A 24,916-nucleotide genomic window follows, 5' to 3' on the forward strand; every position below is an offset into this window, starting at 1 on the left:
AGACACAAAGTACAAAACTGAGTTAGTAATCAGGATGGCTTAAAGTATGATTAGTGTCTTTTTATATCACTAAAAACAAACAAACAAAAGCGTTAGGGCCAATGGATTGGAGAAGTGCAGATTGAAACACCCATTGAAAAGCATCCCAAACATACGGGCATGGTGTACGTACTCAGCTTTGCAGAATTGGGTAATATTATCGCTGCAGAAGCATGAGTTATGGGACTCAGATGCCCTCCCAGCAACCCCTTGCCCCTTTTGAAGGTGATGCTCGGCACAAGCCTCCCGGAAGCCCCACATGTGAGCGTCTACAACGTAGAATGCCACATCATGTTGAAAAATAGGCTTTCCCACAAGTGTAAATCAATGGAAGCAATATAAATAGAATAACAGAAAAATAAATGAGCACACAAGATTTACGTGGTTCCCTCTAATAACTTGAGGTACGTCCACGACGACCGGTAGGTCAGTTTCTTCCACTATCACCAAAAGAGTTTACAAAGTGGCCAAAAGGCATAAGCCTTACAAACACACCAAGGTGTAAATCACAAGAGGAAAATACCTCACAAAAGTAAACCAAATCTCCAAGAACAAACCGCAAGAAACCCCAAATATCAAGTGAAGAAACGTTACCCACTTGAAGAACAAACTTGCCGATTGTGTAGCACCAAAAATGGAGAAGAAGAAGGCTGATTTTTGTTTGAACCAAAAAAGGTATCCCAAAAGTCTTCTTGCCGACCAAGATAATGAACCAAAAGAAAAAGACCAATAGACTTGTAGTTTTTTTTTTTTTTTCTTGAAGACTTCAAACCAATCTTGAAAATACCAAGCGTCATGTGCTAACCAAGGGGTTGGCCAAAAAATAGCAAAACCATATTAGTAAATTTAAGAGTCCCACAAAGGAGGGAAACCCAACACATCAGTTGTGGACATGCAGACATGGTCCATGTAGTTTCCATCAGAGCTAGTAGAGCTCTTCCCCGGACCACTACCATGCCTGCAGGGAACCCAGGTTTGAGCCACAGGTAATTTGTAGGTTTCACACACCATGGTAAATATCTCCAAGATTTCAGCCAAGGCATTCTGGCAAACCTTTATTGAAAATCTGGTTCGGGTTTGAAAGCATTGCAAAGCACACACATAGCATAGCATGAGAACAACGAAGGGAAAAGGGAAAAGAATAAAGAACCTGAAAGCAACTGGGTAACATTATATGCGACATATCTACAAGTGTAAAAATATTAGTCAGTCATTCCTATTGATACCAGGTCAACTGATGATAGATTTCTCCCTTGGTTATGACATAGAAAGTTCCAATCCAGCAACTAGAGATTGGGCTAGCTTCTTCCCTGCATAAAAGATCGAAGCTCAAGTCAAACACAAAATGGGTAGGAACCTTTTAGAGAGGAGAGGAGAGGAGATGTGGGAGCCTTTTGGTGTTGCGTACCTGAGTTCTGTTTCAAGGGGGTTTTTATAGTGCTCAAGGGGGAAAACATTATAGTGCTGAGTTGGTGCCTTGCCTACACTATAATGATGGTTGTCTAGTGAGTGACATGACAATCATTGCAGTTTAGGGTGGCTGGTAGCTCAGTCAGACAGCTTGTTGTCGTTTCAACCTGTTGAAGGTATGGGACGGGGTGTGATGGTCCATTGATGTAAACATAAGGATGGGGAAGGTCCCATTAGTCACTCCTGTATTAGATGACTATCGATTTATGTATGAGAGAGGATTTGGGGTTGACAGGAAGATGTTGTCCACTTAGTGAACCCATGTGGTCCGGATAGAACGTTCCTAGTACTTCGGTGGTTGTTCGGACAATAATGGAGGGAGTGACATGCGGACCAGTAAGGGTACTACCACGTGGACAGACGCACGGAGGTACAACATGGATAGACATGTGGGGAAGGTCCCCACAATTCCTCCATAGAACAACTAGATTACTTTGATCCATATCAATCATAAATATAAGAGGAAATTATAAAGGGAAATTAAAATATAACAACTAAGAGAATTTCCTTCGTCTCTCCTACCAAGCAATGATGTAAGAAGATCCAATTTTATTACCAAGCAAGCCATGAATATGAACTCAACCATGATCAAAAGAAAGTGATCTGCAAAATTTTCAATCTCAAGTACATAGCAGGGGAAAGAAACCAACCCCAAGGCTTTTGCAGATTTTGTCCAACTTCGGTGCATAGTTAATCTTCTGCGAAGTCATTACAAGCTCAAGCACACCCACACAGGACTGCACTGAAGGTTCGAACACCGGCAAAGCCAATGTTCCCCTGACATTGTAATGCAAAGCATGATCAAGACGAGGGTACTCTCTGCTGGAGTAATAATGTACATTTGGAGTCCACTCTGGCAATTTGTGCCTGAAAACACGAGCAGGAAGACCGAGGGCTCCGTCACTCTCCCCATCCACAGAGAACAAATACGTCAGATATATCATCCTGTACTGATGAAGGCTATTACTATTTGAATCAAGAACAAAGGGTTGCCCGGAAGTTGTGAGAAGACACTGGTCCCCATTCTTCACAGGTGCCCAAAACTGAGCTAGAACATGTCGTTCAGTAGATTCTTTGAAGTGCTTAAGGGCCTGTGTTATCCTCTCTTTAATTAAGCAATCCCCTTCTTGATTCTCACTTGGAGTCCATGGCAGCCTTCTTTTCTCTTCATTCTCTGTTAGGCTTTCAGGCATCATATCTGGATTACCTGTACCCGGTGAAATTTTCTAAGTCCATATAAATGGATGAGCCTCTTGCATGTGTGAATAAGCTATACTACTATTTTGCATGTACAGGCAACAAAAGCATATGCTACAAGGACTGGTTGTAGAAAAGATGGAATCAACCTGGATGCTACACTAATCTCTGTTTGGTGGTGGAGAATATACAGGGGAAAAAAAAATTAGCACTTCAAGTTTTGAGTAATTTTACTAATTGGAATTGGGCCTCGCTTGACTGAGCTAAATGGACTTTTAATTTTATTTTTCTTCTTTTTCTGCTAAAATCAAGACAAGTTCCAGTAGATTCAAGATCCCGCCTCCTTTCTTTTTCCACCATTTTCTCGGCAACCATGCAGAGTTTATGTTAAAGGAAAAAGAAAAAAAAGAAGGAAAATCAGGAGATAAAAAAGTTTCCAACTCTCAAATCACTATCAGGTAGCAACGAGCAACTAACTGAATAACATCGAAATCGCTAGTTTCTAGCAAAAGAAAACCAATGAAATTCTCAACACAGTGAAAAATCCGAAAATTTTCCATGTTTTTAGCGAGGAATCAATCAGAACTAAAAGAATCACACAGAAGACATACTTATGAAACGTAAGCATGATCAGACAAATCCATGATCTGCTACAAGAAAAGAACCTCCCAACCACAATAAAAAAAAAAAAATGAACTCAAAATTTTTCAACATTTCCGATTCAGATAAATTAAATCCAAACAGAGCAGACAAAAGACCGCAATAATTGAATTGACGGAAAACAAAGACCGAAACTAACAAACTGAGAACAGTCGGAGAGATGAAGACGCTCGTCGGCGTAGTCGGAAAAGGCCCAGAGCGAATAGCAGAACTGGTCGTCGGAGAAGAAGATGAACCGGCTTTGCTTCAGGAATATGTTTTTGAAGTGACGTTGTTTTCAAATTCCTCCAAACGTTTGAAGGAAAAGTGCGACACAGGTAAAATGATAAATATATTTAAATTTCGCACATATATTTTTAAATAAAAAAATTAAAATGTATGAAAATTTATGTAATTATTACTATATTTATTTATTTTATATTGAAAAAGAAAAAAAAAAGAAAAAGAAAAATGATTCCAAATCGTAACAAGCATGAATTTTGCTTTTTATGGGAATAAAATTTTATTTAATTTTATTTTATATTTTCATTGAGCAATCAAAATATAATAATAAAATATCACCGTGAAAATTTATTATCTATTTAACAATATTCTCCAAAATAGTTTTTAAAGATCGTAATTTAAAAGTTTTCTCAATTATTTACGAAAATAAAATTATTTCCATTGTCTCAATTATTTCCTAAAAAAAAAAAAAATACTTAACAACTCAAATTTTCATAAAAAAAAAATAAATTTTAAAAAATATATTTTCAATAAAAAATTTATCAAAACTATAATTTTTAAATAATAGTGTGTGCTTGAATCCTATTATTTCATATCTTATAAGTGATTTCGAGTGTGTTTGGCAGTGGTTTTAAAAAACGTTTCTATCATTTCTAACACTTGAATGATAAAAATTTTGAAGTATTAAAAATGTTAGAAACGCTTCCTAAAATCATTACCAATTACCAAATAGAGTCTTGCTTAATGTATTTCTATCATCATTTAATGGTCCAAATTTCATTATATACTTGGAACCGTCCACATTAAAAGTTAGTTATGATACTGAAATGACATAAGATTAAGATATTATTAATAAACCATGCAACCTGTTACAGATGAAGCTTAAGAGGATCATTTTATATCATAGACCAACCAACCAACATCAGCATTTGGATCTAATGGGTTGGGCAATTACAGGTATGAATCAAGAAAATCGGGCTACCAGTATACAACAAAAATCGCCATGTCTTAGAAGAAAATGATTGAAACTCCCATCGCAAAGCTTCCCGCAGCCACCCAAGGGCTCAAACGTTCACCTGTTTCAAGTAACAAAAGAAGTCGTTTATCCTACTGTCAATGCAATGGACACCCCCTCACAACAATAGGGGAAGGGGGCTTAGAACCATGACTCCAACTAAGCAAAGCTCTAATATCACGATGAGTTATCAATTTTCTTAAAAGCTTAAGACTATGTTTGGTTCTAAGAAATTATCAAGGGAAGGAAAAAATGATGTAGTGTTTATGCTCCCTTAAGAAGCCTACCTACTCTAGCTGCTTTCCAAAAGAAACCGCGAAACCTGCCACATCAAAAAGGAATTAAAATACATGATGTAGAATTCCATAACTAGAAGAAAATAGTTACTCATCCTATTGTGTCATCATTTTTCAGCAGGTAATAACGGGTTTTTTTTAATCAACAAACGCAAATACAAGCAACAGAAAGGACACCATCCCTGTGTATGAACTAATTCCCTTACTACAATGCAAATAACATCAATAATCAAAATCTACACTATCCATTTTTTTTTTCTTTTTTTGGGTTTTGGGAGGGGGGAAGCCATTTTGCTTTCAATCATGATCTAAATTCCTACCTGCTATGGTCCTTTATATACATGTGTGTGTCTATATATATATATATGTTCCTCAATAAGGTATTATATAAACTCAACTTGTCTGCGCAGATAAAGAGAGACACATCTCCACATAAACCTATAGATGAACGCTAAGTTGTCTCGTTCCTTATCTGCAATACCATTCTATAATTTTCAAGAAACCCCATATCTCATTAGGTCTTTTGCTACTTTAACACTCTCTTTTCAGCCTCCCAAGACATGTTGTACTTATACAAGTTCTATAATTTTGCACAATGTTGTTGATAAAGGCTGATTGTTTTAAAAATTAGGCAAGAACCTAGATAAACCTAGCCATATCAACATATATGCTCTTTTATCTGTCCTTGGTGACACTTCGATGGAATTATTTATATAGAAATGTCGACTGTTGTCCTAGTCTAATAGTCCATGAAAAATATTTAGGACAACTAAACCCTAAAAGTATCATTTAAGAAGACTAAACTCTACAGTAGGATGTTTCCAACAAAAAGCAAACATATCATCAACCATCCATTTTTTAAACCCTCATCATGATGGTATGCTTTTGTCATATTTGTCAGTGACTATGAAAATTACTTAAGAAGAATAAACTAGAATTTCGATGCAACATTGATTGCATGATCAAGAAAACCGATGTTCCTAACCAAGAAACGGATGTATCATCGATCCTCCATATATTCAACCCCAATTACAACGGTATGCGTTTGTCAATTTGCAAATGCAACACTAATTATATGTCCAACAAAACCGATGTTTCCAATCAAGAAACAAAAATATCATCAATCATCCATATCTTCAACCCGCATCACAATGGTATGCTTTTGTCATACTTTCCAGTGACAACAAAGTCTTTTTAGGAACATAAACCTAAAAGTTTGATCCAATATGCATTACATGTTCAACAAACCAATGTTTCCAACCAAGAAACAAACATATCATCAATTATCCATATCATCGAACCCCATCACAATGGTGTGCTTTTGTCAAGTTTACAAACAACTTTGAAAATCATTTAAGAAGACTAAGCCTAAAACTTTGATGCAACACTAGTTACATGTTTAACCAAGAAACGAACATATCATCAATCATCCATATCTTCAAATCCCATCACAATGGTATGCTTCTGTCACATTTGTTGATGACTATGAACATTATTTGAGAGTACTAAATCTAAAAGTTCAATGCAACATCAGTTACATGTTCAACAAAACTGATGTTTCCAACCAAGAAACAAACATATCATCAATGATCCAAATAGTCAACCCCATCACAATGGTAAGCTTTTTTTTTCATATAGGCCAATGACCATGAAAATTATTTAAGAAGACTAAACGTAAAGGTTGAATGCAACATTATTCACATGCTCAAGAAAACCGATATTTCGAACCGCAAACATATATATCATCAAGGGTATGCTTTTTCCATATTTGTCAATGTCTATAACACAGGCTTCTATACACTAATCACACATATTTTCTACATCATTTTGCACATAATTGATTAAAGAACATCGAAATTAAGAAGTTATAGTCGATGTGACAGTAATTATATAAACTTGAAATGAAATTCTCAATCAGATAAGCAGAAGAATAAAGGTAACAACCCAGTTTTTTGCTCAAGGAAAGTGGGGAACTGCATCTTCAAGAAAGTGCATGTACATATGAGAAGCAGCACCACTGTGAGAAACGAATGGAAATTGAAAAGCGCAGACTGCGAAAACAACAATCCAAACCAAAAACCACCTCAATTTCTGATCATTCCACAACAGTGAATCAATGACAGGGTGAAACAGAGGGAAAATTTTGAGATTTTCTTTACCATATTTGGATTTGGGGTTTTTCTCTATGTGGATTGATTCGGTTGTTTCTTGGGCCCGATCTACGGATAAAATGCAGATAAATATTGAGAAATAAATAGAATCCAATCTATGGAAATTGACAAAGGAAAATCGTGTACTTGGGAGGAGGATTTGATCTGGGGTTTCCGAGAAGTCCTTTCTCCGAGCTTCTGTGACAATGCAATGAACGAATAGAATGGTTTTGGCACCATGAACGATGCTGCTTTCAGCATGAGATCAAACGGGAGAATCCGAACGATGTCGTTTCGCCCGCTGAAGAAACGAAAAAAATGGAGGTTTGGAAGCAGAGGTTGATGCACGGGACGGAGAAACCAAAACGGAAGAAACATGAATTCGTAAAATTCAGGAGGAAATTATATAATTTCATTAAAAATTTATTATTATTTTTTAAATTTAATTTAAAAGTTAAAAAATATTTTTTTATTAAAGGATTTTTATTTATTTATAAAATATATTTAAAATACATATATTTTTGACTTATCAAAGCAAATTAAGTAGCAAAACTATATAATATTAATATCACGGCAACGTAAAAAAAGTTAAAAGTGAATTCAATCCCAAACAAGGCGCAAACGGGCCCTTACTATGACTCTCAGTAAACAAAGGGTTCCCGCCATTGGAATTTAGAATCGAAGCCTCTCATATATATTCTTCGTCGCTTTGAAGGTTCAGATTTCGATTCCTAATCTTTCTTCCACCACCCCGATTCTGGAACTATCGGTATCCTTCAGTGGAGGATCGCCTTTGTAGCTGTGGAAGCAGATGGAAGACATCAGGCGATGGTCCGTGACCTACACGAAGCACATCAGACAGAAGCGGAAAGTCTATCAGGACGGTCTCTTAGAGCTTCACACCTCGACCGGAAAGGTCTAATGATTTCTCTTTCTTTCTCCATTAGATTGATTGCGTCTTCATCTTTTTTTCTTTCAAAAACCAGAAAATTCGATGAAATTCACCATTTTACTTTGCGGACCGTGTTACGCACTTGATTTGCTGATGAACACGAATGTAGATGGAGAAATTTGGTGATGAAATTTGAAATTGCTTCATGTTTGGATGATGAAATTTGAAATCTGTACACTATAGGTTATTGACTTGTTGGTAATTGTATGTGTGAATTGCGTGTATTTATTTTGTGTGAGTTAGGTTATAGTTCGACTCGGATTTGCTGGTAAATCTTGTATCTTCTCTGCATTGCTGTACCTTTTTGTTCTTCTCTCTTTTCTCATTTCAGGTTTTATAGTTTATAGAAGAGTTTCTAACACATGGCTTATTTATTGTCTGATAATTGGTCCGTATAACTATCTGTCTCCATTTTTTTGGAGCTAGCTAGAAACGGTTTTACTCATCGGATGCTGGATTCAGTCTTGGATGATCTAAGTTTTCCTGTTGTTCCAACATCAACTTTTCTTTTCTTGCTTGCTGATCTGTGGACAGGTCATGCTCTATGACGACTGTGAGAAACTGTTGTATTGTAAGGTGTTGAAGAAGGAGGAAGTCATCAGACCTGGTGAAACTCTGACGTTTGATACTTATTTGATTGACATTGGTGATCCTGAGGGAGATCATAAAACTTTGTCTGATTTGAATTCTCAAGGGAAAAATGAGAAAATTATGGAGAATTCCAGGTTATCTAACGGCCAAACATTTAGGAAGAATTCAGTTTTTACTGGTATCACCTTAACTTATTGCCCTTTTTGCAATTAATATTATAATACCTCCTTTTGCGCTTTTTTTGAGATTCCAGGTTTTCAATTACTCGTGTTGTTTTCTTACAATTGAGTTTTGTTTTCCCTTCAGAAAATAGGAAGTTTAATTCAGAAAAGAATAAAACACCGTCAATTAACCTAAGCCCGTCACAAAGAATTATCAGAGGTCAGTTGCTAATCACTTGCATCATCTCCTTTTCAGCTTTCCTCTAAGAACCATTGCTACAAGCCTGTGAACCAGTCAGATTTCCTTTAACACCATGTATATCATCAGCATGGTTCATATTTGAGTTATATGGCCTAGCATACTTGTAACAGCTAATTATATTTCAGAGTTCAAGAAGAGTGAACTGCACAAGTATGGAACTCTACCGAGTTCTCCAGATACACCAAAATCTACTGTAACAGGTTGGCTATTGAATTTGCTGCTGCATATGTAATGCTCATAAGTTCCACTGTCCTATTGCTGGAGACATTTCAATATCTGTAATTGCCAAACTGACTACTATTAGAAGTTAATAAGTGTCTTGTTGAAATCTTTTGCTTCACATTTGTTACATATAGCAGTCTCTCTCTATCTCTCTCTGGAACACTGAAAAATTTGAATCCCTTGATAAAGTGAAAGAGTGGTCTGGAATCATCTTGAGGTGCACCAGATGCAAAACAGTACATCAATCTTGTGTCTACGCCTAAGGTTAGGTACTAAATGTGACTGAGAGTGCTTCACCGTATCCAACAACTAGTATCCATGTGGCAGCTACATATTTGAGCTGGTGGTCATCAGCATCATCCATTTGGATATTTCTTATACAGAATGACAGTATATTCATTCTATGATATCATGGCCAAAGCTGCAACTAATTGTGTGACAATGTTAAATAAAGATCTCAGACATGAGAATAAAATGCATGAGAACTACATAGAATGTTGTTAGAGAGAAATTAGCATAACAAGGAAAAGAAGAAAATGAATTAGTGCAAATGCACCACATATATTTGATTGGATTTAAATCGTCTTCATTCATCATTTTTAGCTATCAATGCAGTTGAAACTATGAATCAATCAGCAGGTGAACTTTCTTTCTCAGTTGATGAGTTTCATCATTAGACATGAGTTTCCTGGTTTTCCCTGTTCATTGTAATTTGGTATCTTTATTTTCCTTTCTTTCTCCTGGTTAACATTTTCCCTGTTCAATGTAGAGTGGCAGGCCTTGTACACTACACAAATAACTCAGAAGGCCAAGAAGTATCATGATGGTTTCTTAAGACTTTCAATTGGTGGATCCCAAGGGAGGCAGGTTAATTACCATTACTTCCACAGGTTTTACCAACTGATTTTTTTGTTTTTAGGTGCGTTTTGCGGATTGTAGTTGACCACATGGTCCCCTAACTTAATAATGCAACAAATATGAACAACATATGCTGATTTTCAAATCCCATTAACATGATAATAAGAATATGAAGAAAACAGAGCAATGGGTAAAAAACATGGGGCTACAGTGTAGATTGTTTTTGTCAAATTGGAAGGTCTAGGGGAAAGCCTCCAAGGATTATCACCAGTTTGAGAAATAGAAGTTCAGTTCTTGGAGTGGTGAGCAAGAATGGTAAATATGGTTGAACACCAAATGAACATCATCTCACTCATTGGTTTCAATTGACAACAAAATGGGTATGACTTCCTGACCCTTGAAGTCTGTCTTTTAACTTAGGCAGTTCTATATTCCTGGGATAAGTTGCATCTCTTTTCTTGGACTCTATGCCATGGGACGGTCACATTAGAGGTGGCCTTCGATATCACCTAGGGACCTATGGTGAGACATGCCTCATTTGATTCGCTCTTTTTCTTTGCATCAAATGGGAGCATTTTTTCTTCTCCACAAGATCCATCCTTCACAGTGTAAAGCTCTGTCCAGAAGTCATTCCCCAGCAATGTAGTTACAGCTTACACATTCTTTGCATGACCATATATGTGATTGCAGATAGGTGTAGTTAATCTCCTCATTTTTGTTGTTGCTTTCCTTTCTGTGTTGACAAGGCATGATTGATGCTCTACTCCCTTTTTTGGGTTTGTGTTCAGGTCATGCTGTATGACGCCAGCAAAAAACTCTTAGATAGCAGGTTCCTTAAGAAGGATGAAGTAATTAGATCTGGTGAATCACTTACATTTGATGCTCATTTAGTTGATGTTGGAGAACCTGAAGGAAACCATAAACCTGTAATGGGACTGAATGTTCAAGGAATAAATTGCAAGGAGGTTGGGGAATCAGGAATACTGCATGGAGAACAGAATAACTCCAAAGCCAGTAAAGCTGTTCTAAGAAGTTAGTACAATTTTTTTTTTATCAAATTTATGCATCTCTGACATCTTTTGTTTAGTAATTTGTTTTTTCAATGGCAATCAGATGCTTGAAGGTAGTTTTCACCTATTTCTTTTACTGACTTTGTCTTTTCAATTATTAGCGCCACAACATTTGTATTCAGATATCCTTGTAATTATGTTTTACAGTTCAGCATCTATAAGTACTGTCAAATTGTGTCTGGTGATTTATGCCATGTTCCTAGGCCTAACAATGACCTGTTTTTTGTTTTTATTTTGCCATTCACTTATCATGTTCCCTGACCATTCATTGCTTTCAATTTGGCATGCTGATCCATATTTAAAGTTTTAATATATTTTTGACATGGTAGTTCCTTAAGGATAAAATAATTCAGCAATTAATGTTTAGGTTCATATGGGTAAAAAAAATGGCTCTCCACTTTTATGCATAAAGGTTATTGGAAGTGGTGGAGATGCTATTTCTAGTCTCACTTTATCTATGAGGACATATTTCACTTGTACCCTCAAAACTGAATAGCAATTGCATATAAAATTCTTCACATTTTTTTGAACACCCTTTGTATTGCTGTCACTTGTGTAACACCCTCTGAGTGCAACCTGAACAAACCAATGTGCATGAATCTTAACTGATGCTATTTTAACAATCTTTTAAGGGATGGTTTTTGGTCATACTGCAATTGTTATCATTCTAGTCTTTTGTACTTATCTCCTTTTCACTGCAGAATGGAATGCTCTGTACACTACTCAAATAACTCAAAAATCCAAGAAATATCAAAGTGGGATCCTCAGACTGGTGTCTTGTGGTTCCTATCAGATGCAGGTTGGTTTAAGTCTCTGCTGCCTGCCACAAGTGTTCAACATACATTTCTTATGTTAGGAGTTGCAATTTAGTTCAATTTCAGTAAACTAACCAATTTATTAATATTTTCTCTTCTTTGAAGCCTAAATTTTGAATTTTATTTTACAAACAATTTTTTTTTTTTGTTGATCAGTAAAATAACAATTTATTTTACAAAAAGTTGCGAATTATATATTACATTGTTAGTTACTCAGTTGCATGTATGCTGATTTTCTTAGTTATTTGATGCATTGTTATATAAGTATCAACTAAATTAACAATGCTGATTGTAATTAATGCTTATTTATAGTGGATACATACTTGTAGGCTCTCATTGATAAACCCATCTGTTTCCATTTCTTTTTTTTTTTTCTTCTCTAGGTTAGGTGTTTGCCTCTATAGTTAATTTCCCTTTATATATTTCCAAACAGAATATCGTTTGCCTGATATATATCATGGGCCCATTTCCTTAAGGCTTTAGGTCAATGGGTAACTTAACATGGTATTAGAGCTTGTCAATTGGTAACTTAACATGGTATTGGAGCTCTAGTTGACTAGATCAGAAGTCCCTAGTTCCAGTCTCTCCTACTGTTTATTTCCTCATCTATTTATCTATAATCCCTCTATTTAAAATATGAGGTAAGTGCCTTGACACAGGGTGAGTAGCTTAGTCACATGCACAAAATTGAGAAGCTCCTTGTCTATTATTTTTTATGAAAAATTAAGAATATGTGGCACATGAGATAGGATGGGATGCATATGTTTCTGGACTTTTTTTTGATAGGTATAGATTGATTGTATTAAACAGTGATGTGAAAGATAATGAAGAAATCCCCAAGTTCTGCTGACCATTTCTTGCTACATTATTAATCCTATAAAGTATGTCAGGTTACTTTATTAAATGAAGAAGGATCAACATTGAGCAGTAAATTCCTTGCATTATCAGTTGATGTTAGAACTGGAAGTACAATTGAACTCCCAAAATATTTGGTGGAGGTTGGTGAGCCATGGACTAATCTTGAAGGTATGATCCTGCTCTAGGCAGGTTCAGTATGGGACTCTTTTTTATCATTTTGTTGAATCATCAATTGCTAATTATCATCTTCTTTAATAGCTATATTATGTGATTAAGTTATGGTTTTCATTTTGCCTTCTTTCTTATTTTGATGCTTTTGTAGTTCTTGATCTCCCTCCTGTGTGTGTTTCGGTTTGAATGTGTAGGAGAAGCTCAAAATAATGGTTGTTTGGGGAAAGAAGTGAATTCAGACTTGGACAATATCCAATTAAGAAGGAGAGTCCCTATAATCAAGCCATCACATGGTGGTGCACCATTTTTCTTTCTTTGATGCTTTTGTAGTTCTTGATCTCCCTCCTGTAAATGTTTTCAACTGAATGTTCAGGAGATGCTCAAAATAACGGTTGTTTGGGGAAAGAAGTGGATTCAGACTTGGACAAGATCAAATTTAGCAGGAGAGTCACCATAAACAAGCCATTACGTGGCAGTAAGTGATTTTTCCACTTGGCGAATCTCACATTCTGCAATACACAAACATATAAAAAAAATATCAAACTTGAGTTGCCTCAAAGACCATTTGGTAACAATTTTCTGTTCTGGCTCTTAGATGCTGTTTCACTGTTATCAAGTGATTTTCTTCTTTATTCTGCAGCACATGAAATCTTGTCCATTCTCAAGAAACCTATAACTCAAGAGAGTGTATCCCCCACGAGAAAGGCACCTGTGGAGCAGGGCCTTCATTCACAATCTTCAGACTTGGTCCATTTAGACATTCAGGATGCATATGTACAACAATTAAATGTTTCAAAGACAAGTGCAATGGAGGATCATGAAGATGAATTTAAAGTTTTAAACGAAGGAACTAATGGAACACATACCTACAAAAATGAGATTCCTGAATCGAAAGCTCTTCACACTGATACTTCTTTTGACTTCATCAAACTGGAGGATTCTGACAACAAAGCGGAGGCAGAATCAAAAGATTCTCCTTCATCAGGTTTCAATCCTGGGTTGGTATATAGTAAAAGGTGTCCATGCTGGGAACTGAATCTTTTGGAATTGAAAAAATCCACACACACAGTAACACCATAAATTGAACTGCTTCAACATGACGATAGATAGTATCTTTGTTGGCAAGTATATTTCCTCTTTCAATTCACTATGTCAAACCATGCTTGTATTTGCAATGAAAAAGCCCATTGTTTACAGAAGAAAGCTCAGACAACCCAGATTGCAGAAAATGGCCAATATGTGGCAACTTTATACAGAATTGCCCCTGTTATTTATTATTGTGTTCTGCAGAGTTGCAAATTAACAATGCCTTAAGCCCCAACTATTTGGAGTAGGGTATTGGAATTCTTCTTTTCCATGTTGCTTAGGGCCATATCAACATAAATATCAATGGTGTCAAATCTGACCTATAGGGCCTTTTGGATGTTCCATGTGAATGAACTCATTTATGTGTCTTGGCTACAACTTTATTGCAGATCAAGCACATCCAATACCTTGAGACCCAAGTTTGATGTAGGACATTCTGATAGAAGCATCATGGATTCAACTTCCTTCATTGAGAGACTTCAAGCTTATTGTAGATCAGATGCAGTAATCTTGGATTTTTCTGAAGAAAACCAACCACCAAGTGGATCAAAGCCACATGAGGAGCTTATGAGCTCAAAGGAAATAGATGAATGCCCGACTTTTGATCTTGGATTTTAGAAAGGACTTGTATATATTCCTTTCTCTTATGTGCCTTTCAGTAACCATTAGTGGTGATATCTTGTACTATTGGAAATATTAGTGGATCTAGTAGGTTTTCTTAACACATTATCATCTGTACCTGTGAACACTTTGGACCAGTTCTCCAACCAGTTAGTGAATCTTATATGCTATAAATTAATTGACTCAAAAATTTGCATCCATCTGATCTACTGCATTTGTTTTGGTAAATTTTACTTGAAACTTCAGATTGCTGAAAAGGCTGAATTAGGCCGGTGTCCAGGTCTGGTTGCCATTGCAATTATTGTTACCTGATCACATATCAAAACAGGGGACCCAACAAAATGTAACATCAGAGCCTTGTAAAATTGCCAGGTATTGTGAATTTGTGATAGATATGTTTGTGCATCCTTTTTATTTATTTATTTATTTATTTAATATTGTAACTTTCTGTGGAGCCTTGCTAAAATTTAATATATCCTTACTCTGTTTTCAGATTCTCACTAGCCACTGATTTAGGATCTATTTGAGCATTGAAGAATTCAAAGACGAAATGGCAATGGACAATTGCTTGCACATGAGAATCTCTGCCGCACTGCTTTTGCAACCATAAACAAAGGGTGCCTTACATCCTGTAAGTCCATCTCTTTCCAACCTTACTTGCTTTTACTTCTGATTTTGGCAATTATGAACATTGAAAAGCATATATAAAGTGCATAAAATAGTTTGGGAAATTGAAGCCTGGTGGCCAGTTACAATGTCGATGATAATATCATTGACTGCGAATTCCTGGAAAGATCAGTAGGACAATACACTATAGACCTTAGATTTGAAACAATTCCAAAACATGAAGCACTAGCAACCAGTTACACTTAAGAAAACTGTGAAATTGAAAACAAGTCCTCAACAATTTTCTGCTTCCTTCCATGCCTTTCTCTGCCCTCTTAGTTCTCATCCAAGTATCTATACAACATCCCATCCTTTTTTGGCTTGCGCATGCTAATCAAGGCTTTGAAAAGACGTTTACTCTGGCTGGTTTTCTGTTCAATATCCTTTGCTCTGTCTCTTTCGGTACGGGTGAACAATGAAGCTGATCGAGGCTCTGATGAGGTCTGAGGATGTATGAGAAAATTTTAGTAAATAATATGTGGATGGGTTCAGCAATAATTTGATAGCAAGTGTATGCAGTGTAGTCATTCAACATTCTCTGGTTTTCCTTGCTTACCCGTAGCTTAGCTTTAGAAGAGTTTGGAGAGATTGATCTGCTAGCTACAGATCCAGAACGGATAAGTGGAAAATAATTTGGAGAGACTGCTCGTTTATCTGATTTTAAATGAACTTAGTTAGTACAGTATCTCCCACAAAAGACCTCTAAATCCAAAAAAAGACGGAACCATTAACATGTGAGAGGACATTATTCAGATGGGAACAAGTTCATCACCTCGTTCTTTGCTGGATGAAATCCTAGTGATATTGAATGGAAAGGCTCTGGGTCTAGGGGAAGATTGTGGAGAAGGTCGCGCAGAATGCCCTCTTCTGCATGAAAATCCAAAGAAGTTTAGGCACAGGTAAGTTCATCCTCGTACTAAACAGTATAATGTCAATCTCTTACCTGGCCATCATTGACGATGGCATCTCCCAAGCTGTTGCTAGACCACCTTCAGTGAAACAATCAACATGTAGATATCATCAGCATTTACTAATACCTCAAATACTAAACATACGCAACTGAAACAGTAATTATCTTGATCATATGCCTTTTAGTGCCATGCAATGTTGGAGAAAAAACAACACCTTTGTAAAATTGATGCAAGTCACCTTCAGCATATGGGCTGCAAGTCTGATATGTTGGTTTAGTGTGCCCAGTAGTGTTTGTGGTCTCCCCACCTGAGCCCAAGATTGATCACCCGGGTTAATTCAAGCTTGTTTTTTTCACTTATAGTCGGGAACATGAACTTTAGAACACATATAGGAGTTGTTCAAGGAGAACGAAAAGGAAATAGCAGAAACCATATTTGCCTGGAAATGTGTACCGCTTGTGGTGTTTGGGAGTTCTCATCAGCAAGGACTGTTGACAAAAGCCACTGCGATTGATGAATTCTCGGCATGTCCTTATTCTCTAACTCAACCAGAACAGGGACAAGAAAAACAGATGATCAAGTCTGTTAGTCTCAAGTATGTTTGGAACAAGCAACTGTTCTTCCTCTATGAATCTGAAAGAGTACCTGTTCAATGCAAGAGAACTGAAGCTCAGTTCCATGGACTTCACCAATTTTGTTGTCCAAGAAAGTGTTAACCTTGTAGGTTACAGACCCCAAGTGGTCCACAGTATTGACGAGAGCTTTGATGGCATAATCTTTCAGGGTCTCGAGCACTCTATTCGAGTTGGGAGAATAAAATAATCAGAGACGAAGAATATGGTCAAGTGATCGATCTCAAGCATAGCATAAATCCAATTAGAAAACTGAAAATTCAGGTGCATCTCACATTTGTTTCTGGTCATCTTTATGGTAGCATTGTTCAAAATACTCTGCTGCTGAGTACAGCTGTTTTCTCAGACTCTTCAAATCCTGAAAATCCCGATGCATTTGGAAATGAATCATGTTGATCCTAGAAATCTTGATGTAATTATACAATACTAGTATGGAAGAAATTTACTCCAAGGAAAAAAGAAATGGAGTGAACATACCTTTAGGCTATCTCCAAAGAGCAAGCTCTGCTGCATGGAGTATTCATCATAGTTTGAAGGTTCTTGATGTGCAACTGAAGAAGATGAAGCCACACTCTCCATGGAGGAGAAACTGAACCCGGGTGCCTTAACCTGCCACCATAATCAGACACCAAAACAAAGTTCAAATCCAATATATCCATGATCCCATCTGAAATCCAAAAACTAGTTTGACCGCTCAAACCAATTCCATGAACTCTTTACTAAATTTGGAATGACAGTAGTACTTCTCGGATACTAAAGAACGCCAGCTGATGATTCACATAATCTTTTGTTTGGTTGCTGAGGAAGTAAAGGAGAAGAAAAGAACCTAAGATTTCAAAATGAGAAGACGACAGCTTCCATCCAATTAGTTGAGGGTGAGAATTACAAACACTCTGCGCACAGAAAAAAACACATTAGGGACAGTAAGAAGGTTCATTACTGTTCTGCGAAACCATCCAAACAGAGCTCTGCTTGAACTCCAAGACATATATCAAAGAAAAGAAAAGAAAGCTTGAAATATTATGACGGATTAGGGTCTGAAGAGGTTGCTATAACGCTCTTTCCCAACAACTTGGAAAAATCAGGGGGAGGATCAAGGTAAGAGCATTATAGAAGTAGAAGTAAAGCATGTAAAGAGGTTTAACTGATTAATCAGGTATCTTTTTTCTTCAAAACCTCCCGTTTCCAATCCCAATCAGTTCTCTGTAAAGCAAATTTGTGAAGATGCTGTTGTCAAAAGAGGACCAAACAAAGGTGTAGATATTGAAGGAGAGAGAAGACAAAGGGGGTCAATAATAGAGGGGGGTGACTATTGTTTGTGTTAGTTATGGGAGCACAAGTCCATTCCCTCTCCATCTTCCATTAAAGGCGAAAAACAGTTCATTGGTAATAACACTAACTACCCTCCTTTTCATTTATTATTCATTTCCTGCCATCACTCTCTAATCTTTTTTCTTCTGCTTCTTCTTCTTTCCCCTTCCCCCCCTCTAAAATCCTCTAAGAATCTTGGCACGTCGGTGTAGAAAAAGAAAAAGAGAATGAATTTTCAGTGGGGAATAATTTGTTTGACGAATTGGGCATGAAGACAACACATTTGGGGGAAAGGACAACGAGGTGAATTGCATGGTAGTTGAGAATTCCTTGTCAAACTCTTCGTAATTTGTAATTGTGTGTGATATTATCATACATCTGCTAGATTCTTGATCGCTACACCATTCTATTAGCAGTAAAGCAAAAAAAAAAAAAAAAATACAGTTGGATTAATGGGTATTAAATCGTGCCATTTACCTAGATGGTGAAGGTGGACCCTTCCTTTGTTTGTCCCGCGACACCGACACTAGGGAGAGTAGAGGCTATGAGCTTGAGACTTTTAATATATACCCTTTTAGCAGATCACCATGAACTCGAGCATGGCATGCCCGGGCTTAAATTTTTCTAATCATTATTGTTCCCAAAAACAGGATCATAAATCAGACAACGTCCGTGAACTTTTTACCAACACTTTTTAAAAGTTCCTTATAACTTGAATCAGGACGACTCAAAGCAGTGTGATTTCATTTCAAACCACAGAAGCCTCTCATTGATTCAGTGATGGTCTGTGAATGATGCCCCACTGGTTTAATGATTGCTGCCTTGATCGAAAACCACGACAAAAATGGGAGTTTTTTCTGGCTAATAACATAATTATCATTGATTATTGACCCAATTTTCGTATTGAAGTAGATACACTTCATGTACTTTTTGTGGAGATTACAGGCCTAGTTTTATGAGTGCTGAGCCTGATGGACCCCAATTCTTCACAGATACCTACTGGCAGAATCTGATGAGGACCCAAAAGTAGTACTTTGCTGACACAATTTGTATCCATCCCTTCCCCAATCCGTGATCTCATTAATGAAATAGGCAAGTCAGTAATGAAGAAATCATCCAGGCATTCAGAAAATTGGAATCTCCAAAAGTATTGGTTTCAAAACAGAATTGATTAAAATACAAGTGTGTAACTTTTCCCCGAGCATTTGGTATCACCAGTTCTGTGTTCTAAAATGGAGGGAAAAAACACTTTTAGACTGAGCAAGTTCGAGTAGAAAGGAGGAAACAAAGAAACCGAAGAGCCTCTTAAACAATCCGCTCCAACTCCCTTGCGTAGCTGAGTGTCTGGTTAATAAGTTGCAGAGATGGAATCTCTTTGCAGGGTGCAGATTCTTTCGCCCTCTGGAAAAACACGTGGCCATTCTTTATCTCCCACTCAGGATGCTCCTGCAAGCAGATGATAATTCAAATGCTTATCAAAGATTCCCTTCATTCAGTAAAGAGTACAAGAGCAACTGTATTGCAATTCTGGTGCATGATATGTGTGGCACTGGTAATGCAATATAAAACAAATGCACAGGCTTACAATTGGTGATATTTTCTTATGTCGGAATCACAATAATCTCATAGAACTTCAATTAAAATTTTTCTTCCTCTAGACATATGTTTGTTAATTCCATTTGTAGATTCTTCTGGCTCCGAAAATGTCTGTTCCTCCTGTACTATGCAACATACCTTGGAAATTTTTTGAGACAAACAAGAAAGTTTTAGCTAACTTAAGAAAAAACATTACACAACCCTTACAAGAAATTTCGGTTCAGAGATCATTGGTGTGAATATGACGACCTACACAAGTGGTTATGTCAGGATACAAGAGATAAACCTATATTGCATGCATTGAGCAATTTGGGGCTTGATTTGTTAGATCTATAGTTGGTGTTGCTTGACATATTTTGCTTAAACAAGAAAATTCACGGTCTGATGCAACATGAGAATATAGAAACTGTATCCAGAACCAGAGAAGCAATCATTGACAGCAAATCTATCCAACTAAATCATGGTAGCCTACTAACATTTAATGGTAGGGGCTGTTCACAGTAAGAAAGGGGGTGCATCCAAAATTACAAATGTGAAAAAAATGCAAATAATGTATTTAAAGCCACTTTTGCCGGAAAAAGGATAATTAGACATTTAGTAATTTAAAGATATTGTTGTAGTAAAACAATATTTACCTCCTTGATATATTCAAAAAGTTCTTGGTCAGAAGAGAACAGCAACATATGTCGGGCATCATTAATTGAAAGATAGTCGTATGCCTTTTCACTGCACCCAGCTATTTCATCCCTACAAGTGACCAAAAAATAAACACTTTTATTAAAAGAGGTGAAAAATAGATATTAAACAAAATAAAGCACTTAAAATGATACTTTTCAGAGAAGATAATACAGATTTTGAACAGTGGGCTAAGGAATTGGATGAAAGTGTTGTTTCTACCAGGCAACTATCTCCAGAGAGTTTAAAAGATGGCATTTCATGGTTTTGATTATCATCACCAAATATGTAACAGGCAGTGATATTGCAAATGACTCAGATTCACCACAACGAGATTTTGTAAACATGTGTGAGATTCCATAAACATGGACAGTAACAATTGTAATGTGCCTCATAGGCTAAAAAGAATTCACATATGACAAATTTAAGATTTTGCATTTACATAGCATACCATCATTGGAGACAGATCATGATCATGATAAAAGTCTCTCTCTCTCTCTCTCTCTCTCTCTCTCTCTCTCTCTCTGTGCCTTTTGGGTGTGTGATAAATGAGAATAACATGATAAGTTGGAAGTTTAACACAGGACATGGGCTGATATAGAGTTGGATAATCTAACAAGTAGTCCATAGCCAACCTCAACTAGTTGAGGTTTAGGCTTTGTTGAGTTGAATATTGTATGTTGTCAATCATAACCACACAAATTCGACAAACCAACCCAGAAGAATCTAAATTCATTTAATTCAGATAACCATTTCATTTGCATGGATCATTCTGCAACAAGATTCACGTGAAAAAGAAGTAAAACCCATCAGGATGCACTTAATTTTAACATGATACAATCTAAATCCACATTTGAATTAACTCTTGGATGTTGCCACCAATAAACATTTTATGAATAATTACCTTTATGTTACCATCTAATGGAACAAGACAGTACGCTTATATCCAACCACCCACCCCAACAAAGTCAAACACCACCTGCCCTCAACAAGGAAAGGAAGGAAAATATGCAAAGTCGGTGGCTTGTGTGTGGTTGGTTATCGTTTTAAATTTCCTGAAATTTATTAACCCCTTCTAGAGGCTCAAGTCAAAGTTTTTACCTGACTGTCTTCGCCAGCAGATCCATGAAATAAACATAAGTTTCATGGGGCACTGTCTGTCTAGCACTCAACACACGATTGTAAGCTCCTTCCATGAAAGATTGTTCCAATTCAACTGCATGCTTGATGCAAGCGTTCTCTAAAGCAGTGGCAGAAAGCAGTTCCAATTCAGTGTGGAATTCAGCTATTCTGTTTTGAACAAGAAGTCTCAACAGGTTGAGGCCCAAAATTGGATACTCCTGAGGGGAGGGTGGAAGGCGACCACTGTTCCATCAGAAGAGGAAGTCACAAAAATCAGTTTCTTGATAAGAAAGAGCAAGATAACAATCTAAGAGAATACATTGAAGGGGTGCAACTAATTTACATGAGAAATATTCAAGCCAAACATAACTTAGTGGAAAAATGATAGATGAAGCACACTAACAAGAAGTCAAGCAACCTAATCAAATAAGGGGAAGGAAGTGGCAGGGGGTGAGGGGAGGGGATGGAGGGGTTGTTGAAACCCACTCTGTGATAGGATCACAACCACACTAATATAGGTTTAAAATTCAATTCAGAAATCCACTCATCCTAAAAAAAATCCTACAAGTTTCTCCGCCTCCAAAAGCACCCAGCTAAATAGGGTGTCATGCACCTAATTTGACTCTTCTTCTTGAAGACGTCCCTGCCTAAGAGAATGGGTAATTGCCCATCCAGCTCAAAGCAAAAATAACACCCTGTTTTGACAGAATTTGGATGCAGGTGGGTTCTCTGAACCAGATCAAAAAACATAAGTAATATTGTATGCATCATGGCCAATAATATTTGAGCATTTTTGGTTCTTCCAGAGGGAAAAGAACGATGATGACAACAACAAACCACAAAGACAATCAAAACCACCCATGGGTCTGATCCAACATGAGCTGTACAGAACTCTTTTAATTAGCAGTACCTGAATTATTATTATTATTTTAAAATGCAACTTCAAATATGGCTTAAACAGAGCAGAAAAAATTACCCTGTATCTGTATAATAAGGTTTCAACTGAAAGAAATCCCTCTCAAATGCATCCTGATCCTCTGTCTTGACACTTAGGACAACAGCATGCTCATATATATCCCCTGAAATTCAGCCACAGAAGTTATGAGTGGAAATTCTCTAAATCAAACATTTAGTAACAACCCTACACCCTATAACAAATAATGTTTATATTGGTAGAACAGTCCTAATTTCTACTGTAGAATATGCACTACACCTGTATTATGAAGTTCATATACCCTTATGCATATCACACAATGGGTCATTGTTTAATTTAAAATGTTTTTACCACATTACTTAGATATTTCGATCCGACATCATCCTCTGAATTTAACATTTCCAAATTTGACAAATCGTCACATCATTTTTTTCTTTATTTTTTGTAGAAAGATGCATTCTACAAATGTGCCATCGGAACCTGTAACACTATAACATATATTCCAAAACACTCAATAACACAGGTCATTGAAAGGTTAGGTTTATTATTATCATTACTCTATGCTTGATCCTTCCATTGAAATAGATAGAGAAGCTTCAAGAATAACCCTTGCCCACTTAGTCCAAGTTTCTTCAGAAGATTGATCATAAGAGGAACATAATTGAATAAAAGACCTTTTTAGCTCATAATATATATATATATATTCACTGCCCATTACATATCACAAAAAACACAATTGTCAATCAAACATGATAAAAATGGAGATTTTTGTTTTTTTTTTTATAGATAAAGAAAAGATCTATTAAAAAGAGACACCAAAGGAGTGACTCAAGGTATACAATAACTATACACCCAAAAGATGCTCATAATATTTTTTATTTTGCCAATCAAACATGATAAAAAATGGAGATGCAGAAAATAGGATAAGAATATCCATGTTTTGATTGCTTTATCACTTTCCCGTACACACGAGCAGGGAAAGTCAAGAATTACTAGAGAATAGGGTCTACTGACAATTGCAATATCAATAGAAAAAAGAATAAAAAACATAACCGATAGGTTAGAGGTCAAGAACTATACTTGCTATTGTCAACTCATGAACTGCATTGGGGGAGTCCTCAAACAATGGTGGAAGACTTCTAAATTCCGTCAGCAAAACCTGCATAATGACAACAAAATAACCAAACCATATAGTAATTCCAAACACCTAAACAAATTATAACTTCACAAAAAATAAATTTCAGCTGTCTTCATTCCTCTCAGAAATCACAAGAAGTCTGAAACAACCAATACCTCAACAATTCAATTACAAACTCCCTCAAGAATTCATATTTTTTTTTTTAAAAAAAACCGACCATTAAAATTGTAAGCATTGATTTAGAAATAGATAGGTGAAAGGGTTATTTTGTTTTAAAAACCTTTACAATGCAGGCTGTTACTCATTATGGCCTCCAGAATTCAAAAACGTGGTCTTCCACTGCTCCACCAATACCAAGAAGAAGCCCACATCCCTCCGATTTTGTAACAGAACAAATTTCAAGAGCATGCAGGTACTACACTACCAAATTCTAACACAAATCTCCTTTTGAAAAAGGAAAAAAAAAAAAACACTTTCGAGTAACAAATCTAAAATCATCTACATGGCATTCACAAGAACCGAGTTGAACAACTTCAAACACAAACCCCCACCCCCCACCAACACCCACCAAAAAAAAATAAAAATAAAAACCACGGAAAACTGCATTAAAATTCTGGAGTTCTACGATCTAACTCAACCGAACCTCGGATCGACAAACTCCATAAAAATTTCTCACAAAACCGATGTAGTTTACAAAGAAGAAAGCAATAAATGAAAGGAGACGACAAGAAATGAGTGAAATGGGAAGATATTAGGGTTTCATACCTTGAGCTGGGAGAGGAGTTTGGTGCAAGTGTCGAAATCGCTCCTCACGAACGCCGCTTTGAAGCGCTCCAACCCCTGCGACACCTCTCTCAGCTTCGGATCCATTTCTCTACTACCCCTCTTCTCCTCTGTCTTCTCGCTTCTCTCTCCCCCCTATGTCTCTGTATGTAGCTTCGTTTCTTGCGTTGGAAGAAATATCACAAATTTATCGACTAGAACTGGGCCGAGGCGAGGCCAGCCTGAGGCTCACTACTCATTATGGACCGGGCTGGTTGGGCTCGTCTCTGCTCAGAAACAGTTCATAGAAGCCCGCACCATCGGTTTGACTCCGGTTGAAAAACAAAACCTACTCAATATGAAATTGGGCTAAGGTCAAGGCATCTAGAATCATGATGTAAATTTGGTTTTTTTGGATTTAAAAAATCAATTTTTAGAAATAAAAATAAAATA

General features: G+C 36.7%; 5 protein-coding genes across 14 annotated transcripts; 1 reads left to right on the top strand and 4 right to left on the bottom strand.

Moving 5' to 3' along the window:
• Window positions 1-2,094: 2,094 nt before the first annotated feature.
• LOC117907182 (protein NLP6-like) lies at window positions 2,095-3,590 on the bottom strand. The gene is made up of 2 exons (XM_034820628.1): window positions 3,506-3,590; window positions 2,095-2,716 (listed from the first exon to the last, which is right to left on the bottom strand). The coding sequence occupies exon 2, from the start codon at window positions 2,703-2,705 to the stop codon at window positions 2,130-2,132; it is 576 nt and encodes a 191-aa protein (XP_034676519.1). The 5' UTR covers window positions 2,706-2,716; window positions 3,506-3,590; the 3' UTR covers window positions 2,095-2,129.
• Window positions 3,591-4,410: 820 nt separating this feature from the next.
• Window positions 4,411-7,389, bottom strand: LOC117928840 (protein kish-like). 2 transcript variants are annotated; one of them, XM_034848889.1, is made up of 5 exons: window positions 7,197-7,389; window positions 7,059-7,118; window positions 6,844-6,950; window positions 4,891-4,925; window positions 4,411-4,664 (listed from the first exon to the last, which is right to left on the bottom strand). In XM_034848889.1, exons 2-5 carry the CDS (start codon window positions 7,059-7,061, stop codon window positions 4,597-4,599), a joined length of 213 nt encoding a protein of 70 aa, XP_034704780.1. In that variant the 5' UTR covers window positions 7,062-7,118; window positions 7,197-7,389; the 3' UTR covers window positions 4,411-4,596. The 2 variants fall into 2 exon arrangements, with proteins under 2 accessions (XP_034704780.1, XP_034704789.1); XM_034848898.1 differs by having other exon boundaries at window positions 7,059-7,389.
• Window positions 7,390-7,702: 313 nt separating this feature from the next.
• LOC117930050 lies at window positions 7,703-14,899 on the top strand. 4 transcript variants are annotated; one of them, XM_034850499.1, is made up of 12 exons: window positions 7,703-7,965; window positions 8,536-8,770; window positions 8,899-8,973; window positions 9,141-9,215; window positions 10,007-10,104; window positions 10,884-11,127; window positions 11,867-11,964; window positions 12,871-13,006; window positions 13,204-13,302; window positions 13,383-13,484; window positions 13,650-14,025; window positions 14,485-14,899. In XM_034850499.1, the coding sequence occupies exons 1-12, from the start codon at window positions 7,861-7,863 to the stop codon at window positions 14,711-14,713; spliced, it is 1,872 nt and encodes a 623-aa protein (XP_034706390.1). In that variant the 5' UTR covers window positions 7,703-7,860; the 3' UTR covers window positions 14,714-14,899. The 4 variants fall into 4 exon arrangements, with proteins under 4 accessions (XP_034706390.1, XP_034706394.1, XP_034706401.1 ...); XM_034850503.1 differs by having other exon boundaries at window positions 13,650-14,007; XM_034850510.1 differs by lacking the exon at window positions 9,141-9,215.
• A 539-nt stretch (window positions 14,900-15,438) lies between these two features.
• LOC117930074 (protein ABIL2-like) lies at window positions 15,439-18,750 on the bottom strand. Of its 6 annotated transcripts, none has more exons than XM_034850531.1 (11): window positions 18,714-18,750; window positions 17,752-17,818; window positions 17,403-17,534; window positions 17,201-17,283; window positions 16,939-17,089; window positions 16,724-16,832; window positions 16,508-16,600; window positions 16,326-16,371; window positions 16,155-16,249; window positions 15,939-16,036; window positions 15,439-15,825 (listed from the first exon to the last, which is right to left on the bottom strand). In XM_034850531.1, exons 3-11 carry the CDS (start codon window positions 17,502-17,504, stop codon window positions 15,658-15,660), a joined length of 945 nt encoding a protein of 314 aa, XP_034706422.1. In that variant the 5' UTR covers window positions 17,505-17,534; window positions 17,752-17,818; window positions 18,714-18,750; the 3' UTR covers window positions 15,439-15,657. The 6 variants fall into 6 exon arrangements, with proteins under 6 accessions (XP_034706422.1, XP_034706414.1, XP_034706444.1 ...); XM_034850523.1 differs by lacking the exon at window positions 18,714-18,750 and adding an exon at window positions 18,071-18,168; XM_034850553.1 differs by lacking the exon at window positions 18,714-18,750 and having other exon boundaries at window positions 16,532-16,600; window positions 17,752-17,932.
• Window positions 18,751-19,337: 587 nt separating this feature from the next.
• Window positions 19,338-24,644, bottom strand: LOC117930106 (26S proteasome non-ATPase regulatory subunit 8 homolog A). Its single transcript, XM_034850573.1, has 6 exons — window positions 24,467-24,644; window positions 23,644-23,722; window positions 22,606-22,708; window positions 21,609-21,872; window positions 20,468-20,579; window positions 19,338-19,682 (listed from the first exon to the last, which is right to left on the bottom strand). The coding sequence occupies exons 1-6, from the start codon at window positions 24,569-24,571 to the stop codon at window positions 19,542-19,544; spliced, it is 804 nt and encodes a 267-aa protein (XP_034706464.1). The 5' UTR covers window positions 24,572-24,644; the 3' UTR covers window positions 19,338-19,541.
• Between the last annotated feature and the right edge of the window lie 272 nt (window positions 24,645-24,916).

Source organism: Vitis riparia, chromosome 2 (assembly GCF_004353265.1).
Source record: "Vitis riparia cultivar Riparia Gloire de Montpellier isolate 1030 chromosome 2, EGFV_Vit.rip_1.0, whole genome shotgun sequence".
Classification (NCBI taxonomy): Eukaryota; Viridiplantae; Streptophyta; class Magnoliopsida; order Vitales; family Vitaceae; genus Vitis; species Vitis riparia.

Excerpts from the sequence above, each read along its gene's own strand:
- LOC117907182 (XM_034820628.1), bottom strand. The coding sequence starts at position 2,705 with ATGATGCCTGAAAGCCTAACAGAGAATGAAGAGAAAAGAAGGCTGCCA.
- LOC117930074 (XM_034850531.1), bottom strand. The coding sequence starts at position 17,504 with ATGGAGAGTGTGGCTTCATCTTCTTCAGTTGCACATCAAGAACCTTCA. Across the intron at positions 16,372-16,507 it reads CTTGCATCAATTTTACAAAG|GTGGTCTAGCAACAGCTTGG; the intron begins GTGTTGTTTTTT and ends GTTTCACTGAAG. Across the intron at positions 16,037-16,154 it reads TTCATCCAGCAAAGAACGAG|ATAAACGAGCAGTCTCTCCA; the intron begins GTGATGAACTTG and ends ATTTAAAATCAG.
- LOC117930106 (XM_034850573.1), bottom strand. The coding sequence starts at position 24,571 with ATGGATCCGAAGCTGAGAGAGGTGTCGCAGGGGTTGGAGCGCTTCAAA. Across the intron at positions 22,709-23,643 it reads TCATGAGTTGACAATAGCAA|GGGATATATATGAGCATGCT; the intron begins GTATAGTTCTTG and ends GCTGAATTTCAG. Across the intron at positions 20,580-21,608 it reads CTGCTGGCGAAGACAGTCAG|GGATGAAATAGCTGGGTGCA; the intron begins GTAAAAACTTTG and ends GGTCACTTGTAG.
- LOC117930050 (XM_034850499.1), top strand. The coding sequence starts at position 7,861 with ATGGAAGACATCAGGCGATGGTCCGTGACCTACACGAAGCACATCAGA. Across the intron at positions 7,966-8,535 it reads TTCACACCTCGACCGGAAAG|GTCATGCTCTATGACGACTG; the intron begins GTCTAATGATTT and ends ATCTGTGGACAG. Across the intron at positions 13,485-13,649 it reads AAACAAGCCATTACGTGGCA|CACATGAAATCTTGTCCATT; the intron begins GTAAGTGATTTT and ends TTTATTCTGCAG.
- LOC117928840 (XM_034848889.1), bottom strand. Across the intron at positions 4,926-6,843 it reads TTCCTTGAGCAAAAAACTGG|GTTTCGCGGTTTCTTTTGGA; the intron begins GTTGTTACCTTT and ends TTGATGTGGCAG. Across the intron at positions 4,665-4,890 it reads TTGGAAAGCAGCTAGAGTAG|GTGAACGTTTGAGCCCTTGG; the intron begins GTAGGCTTCTTA and ends TACTTGAAACAG.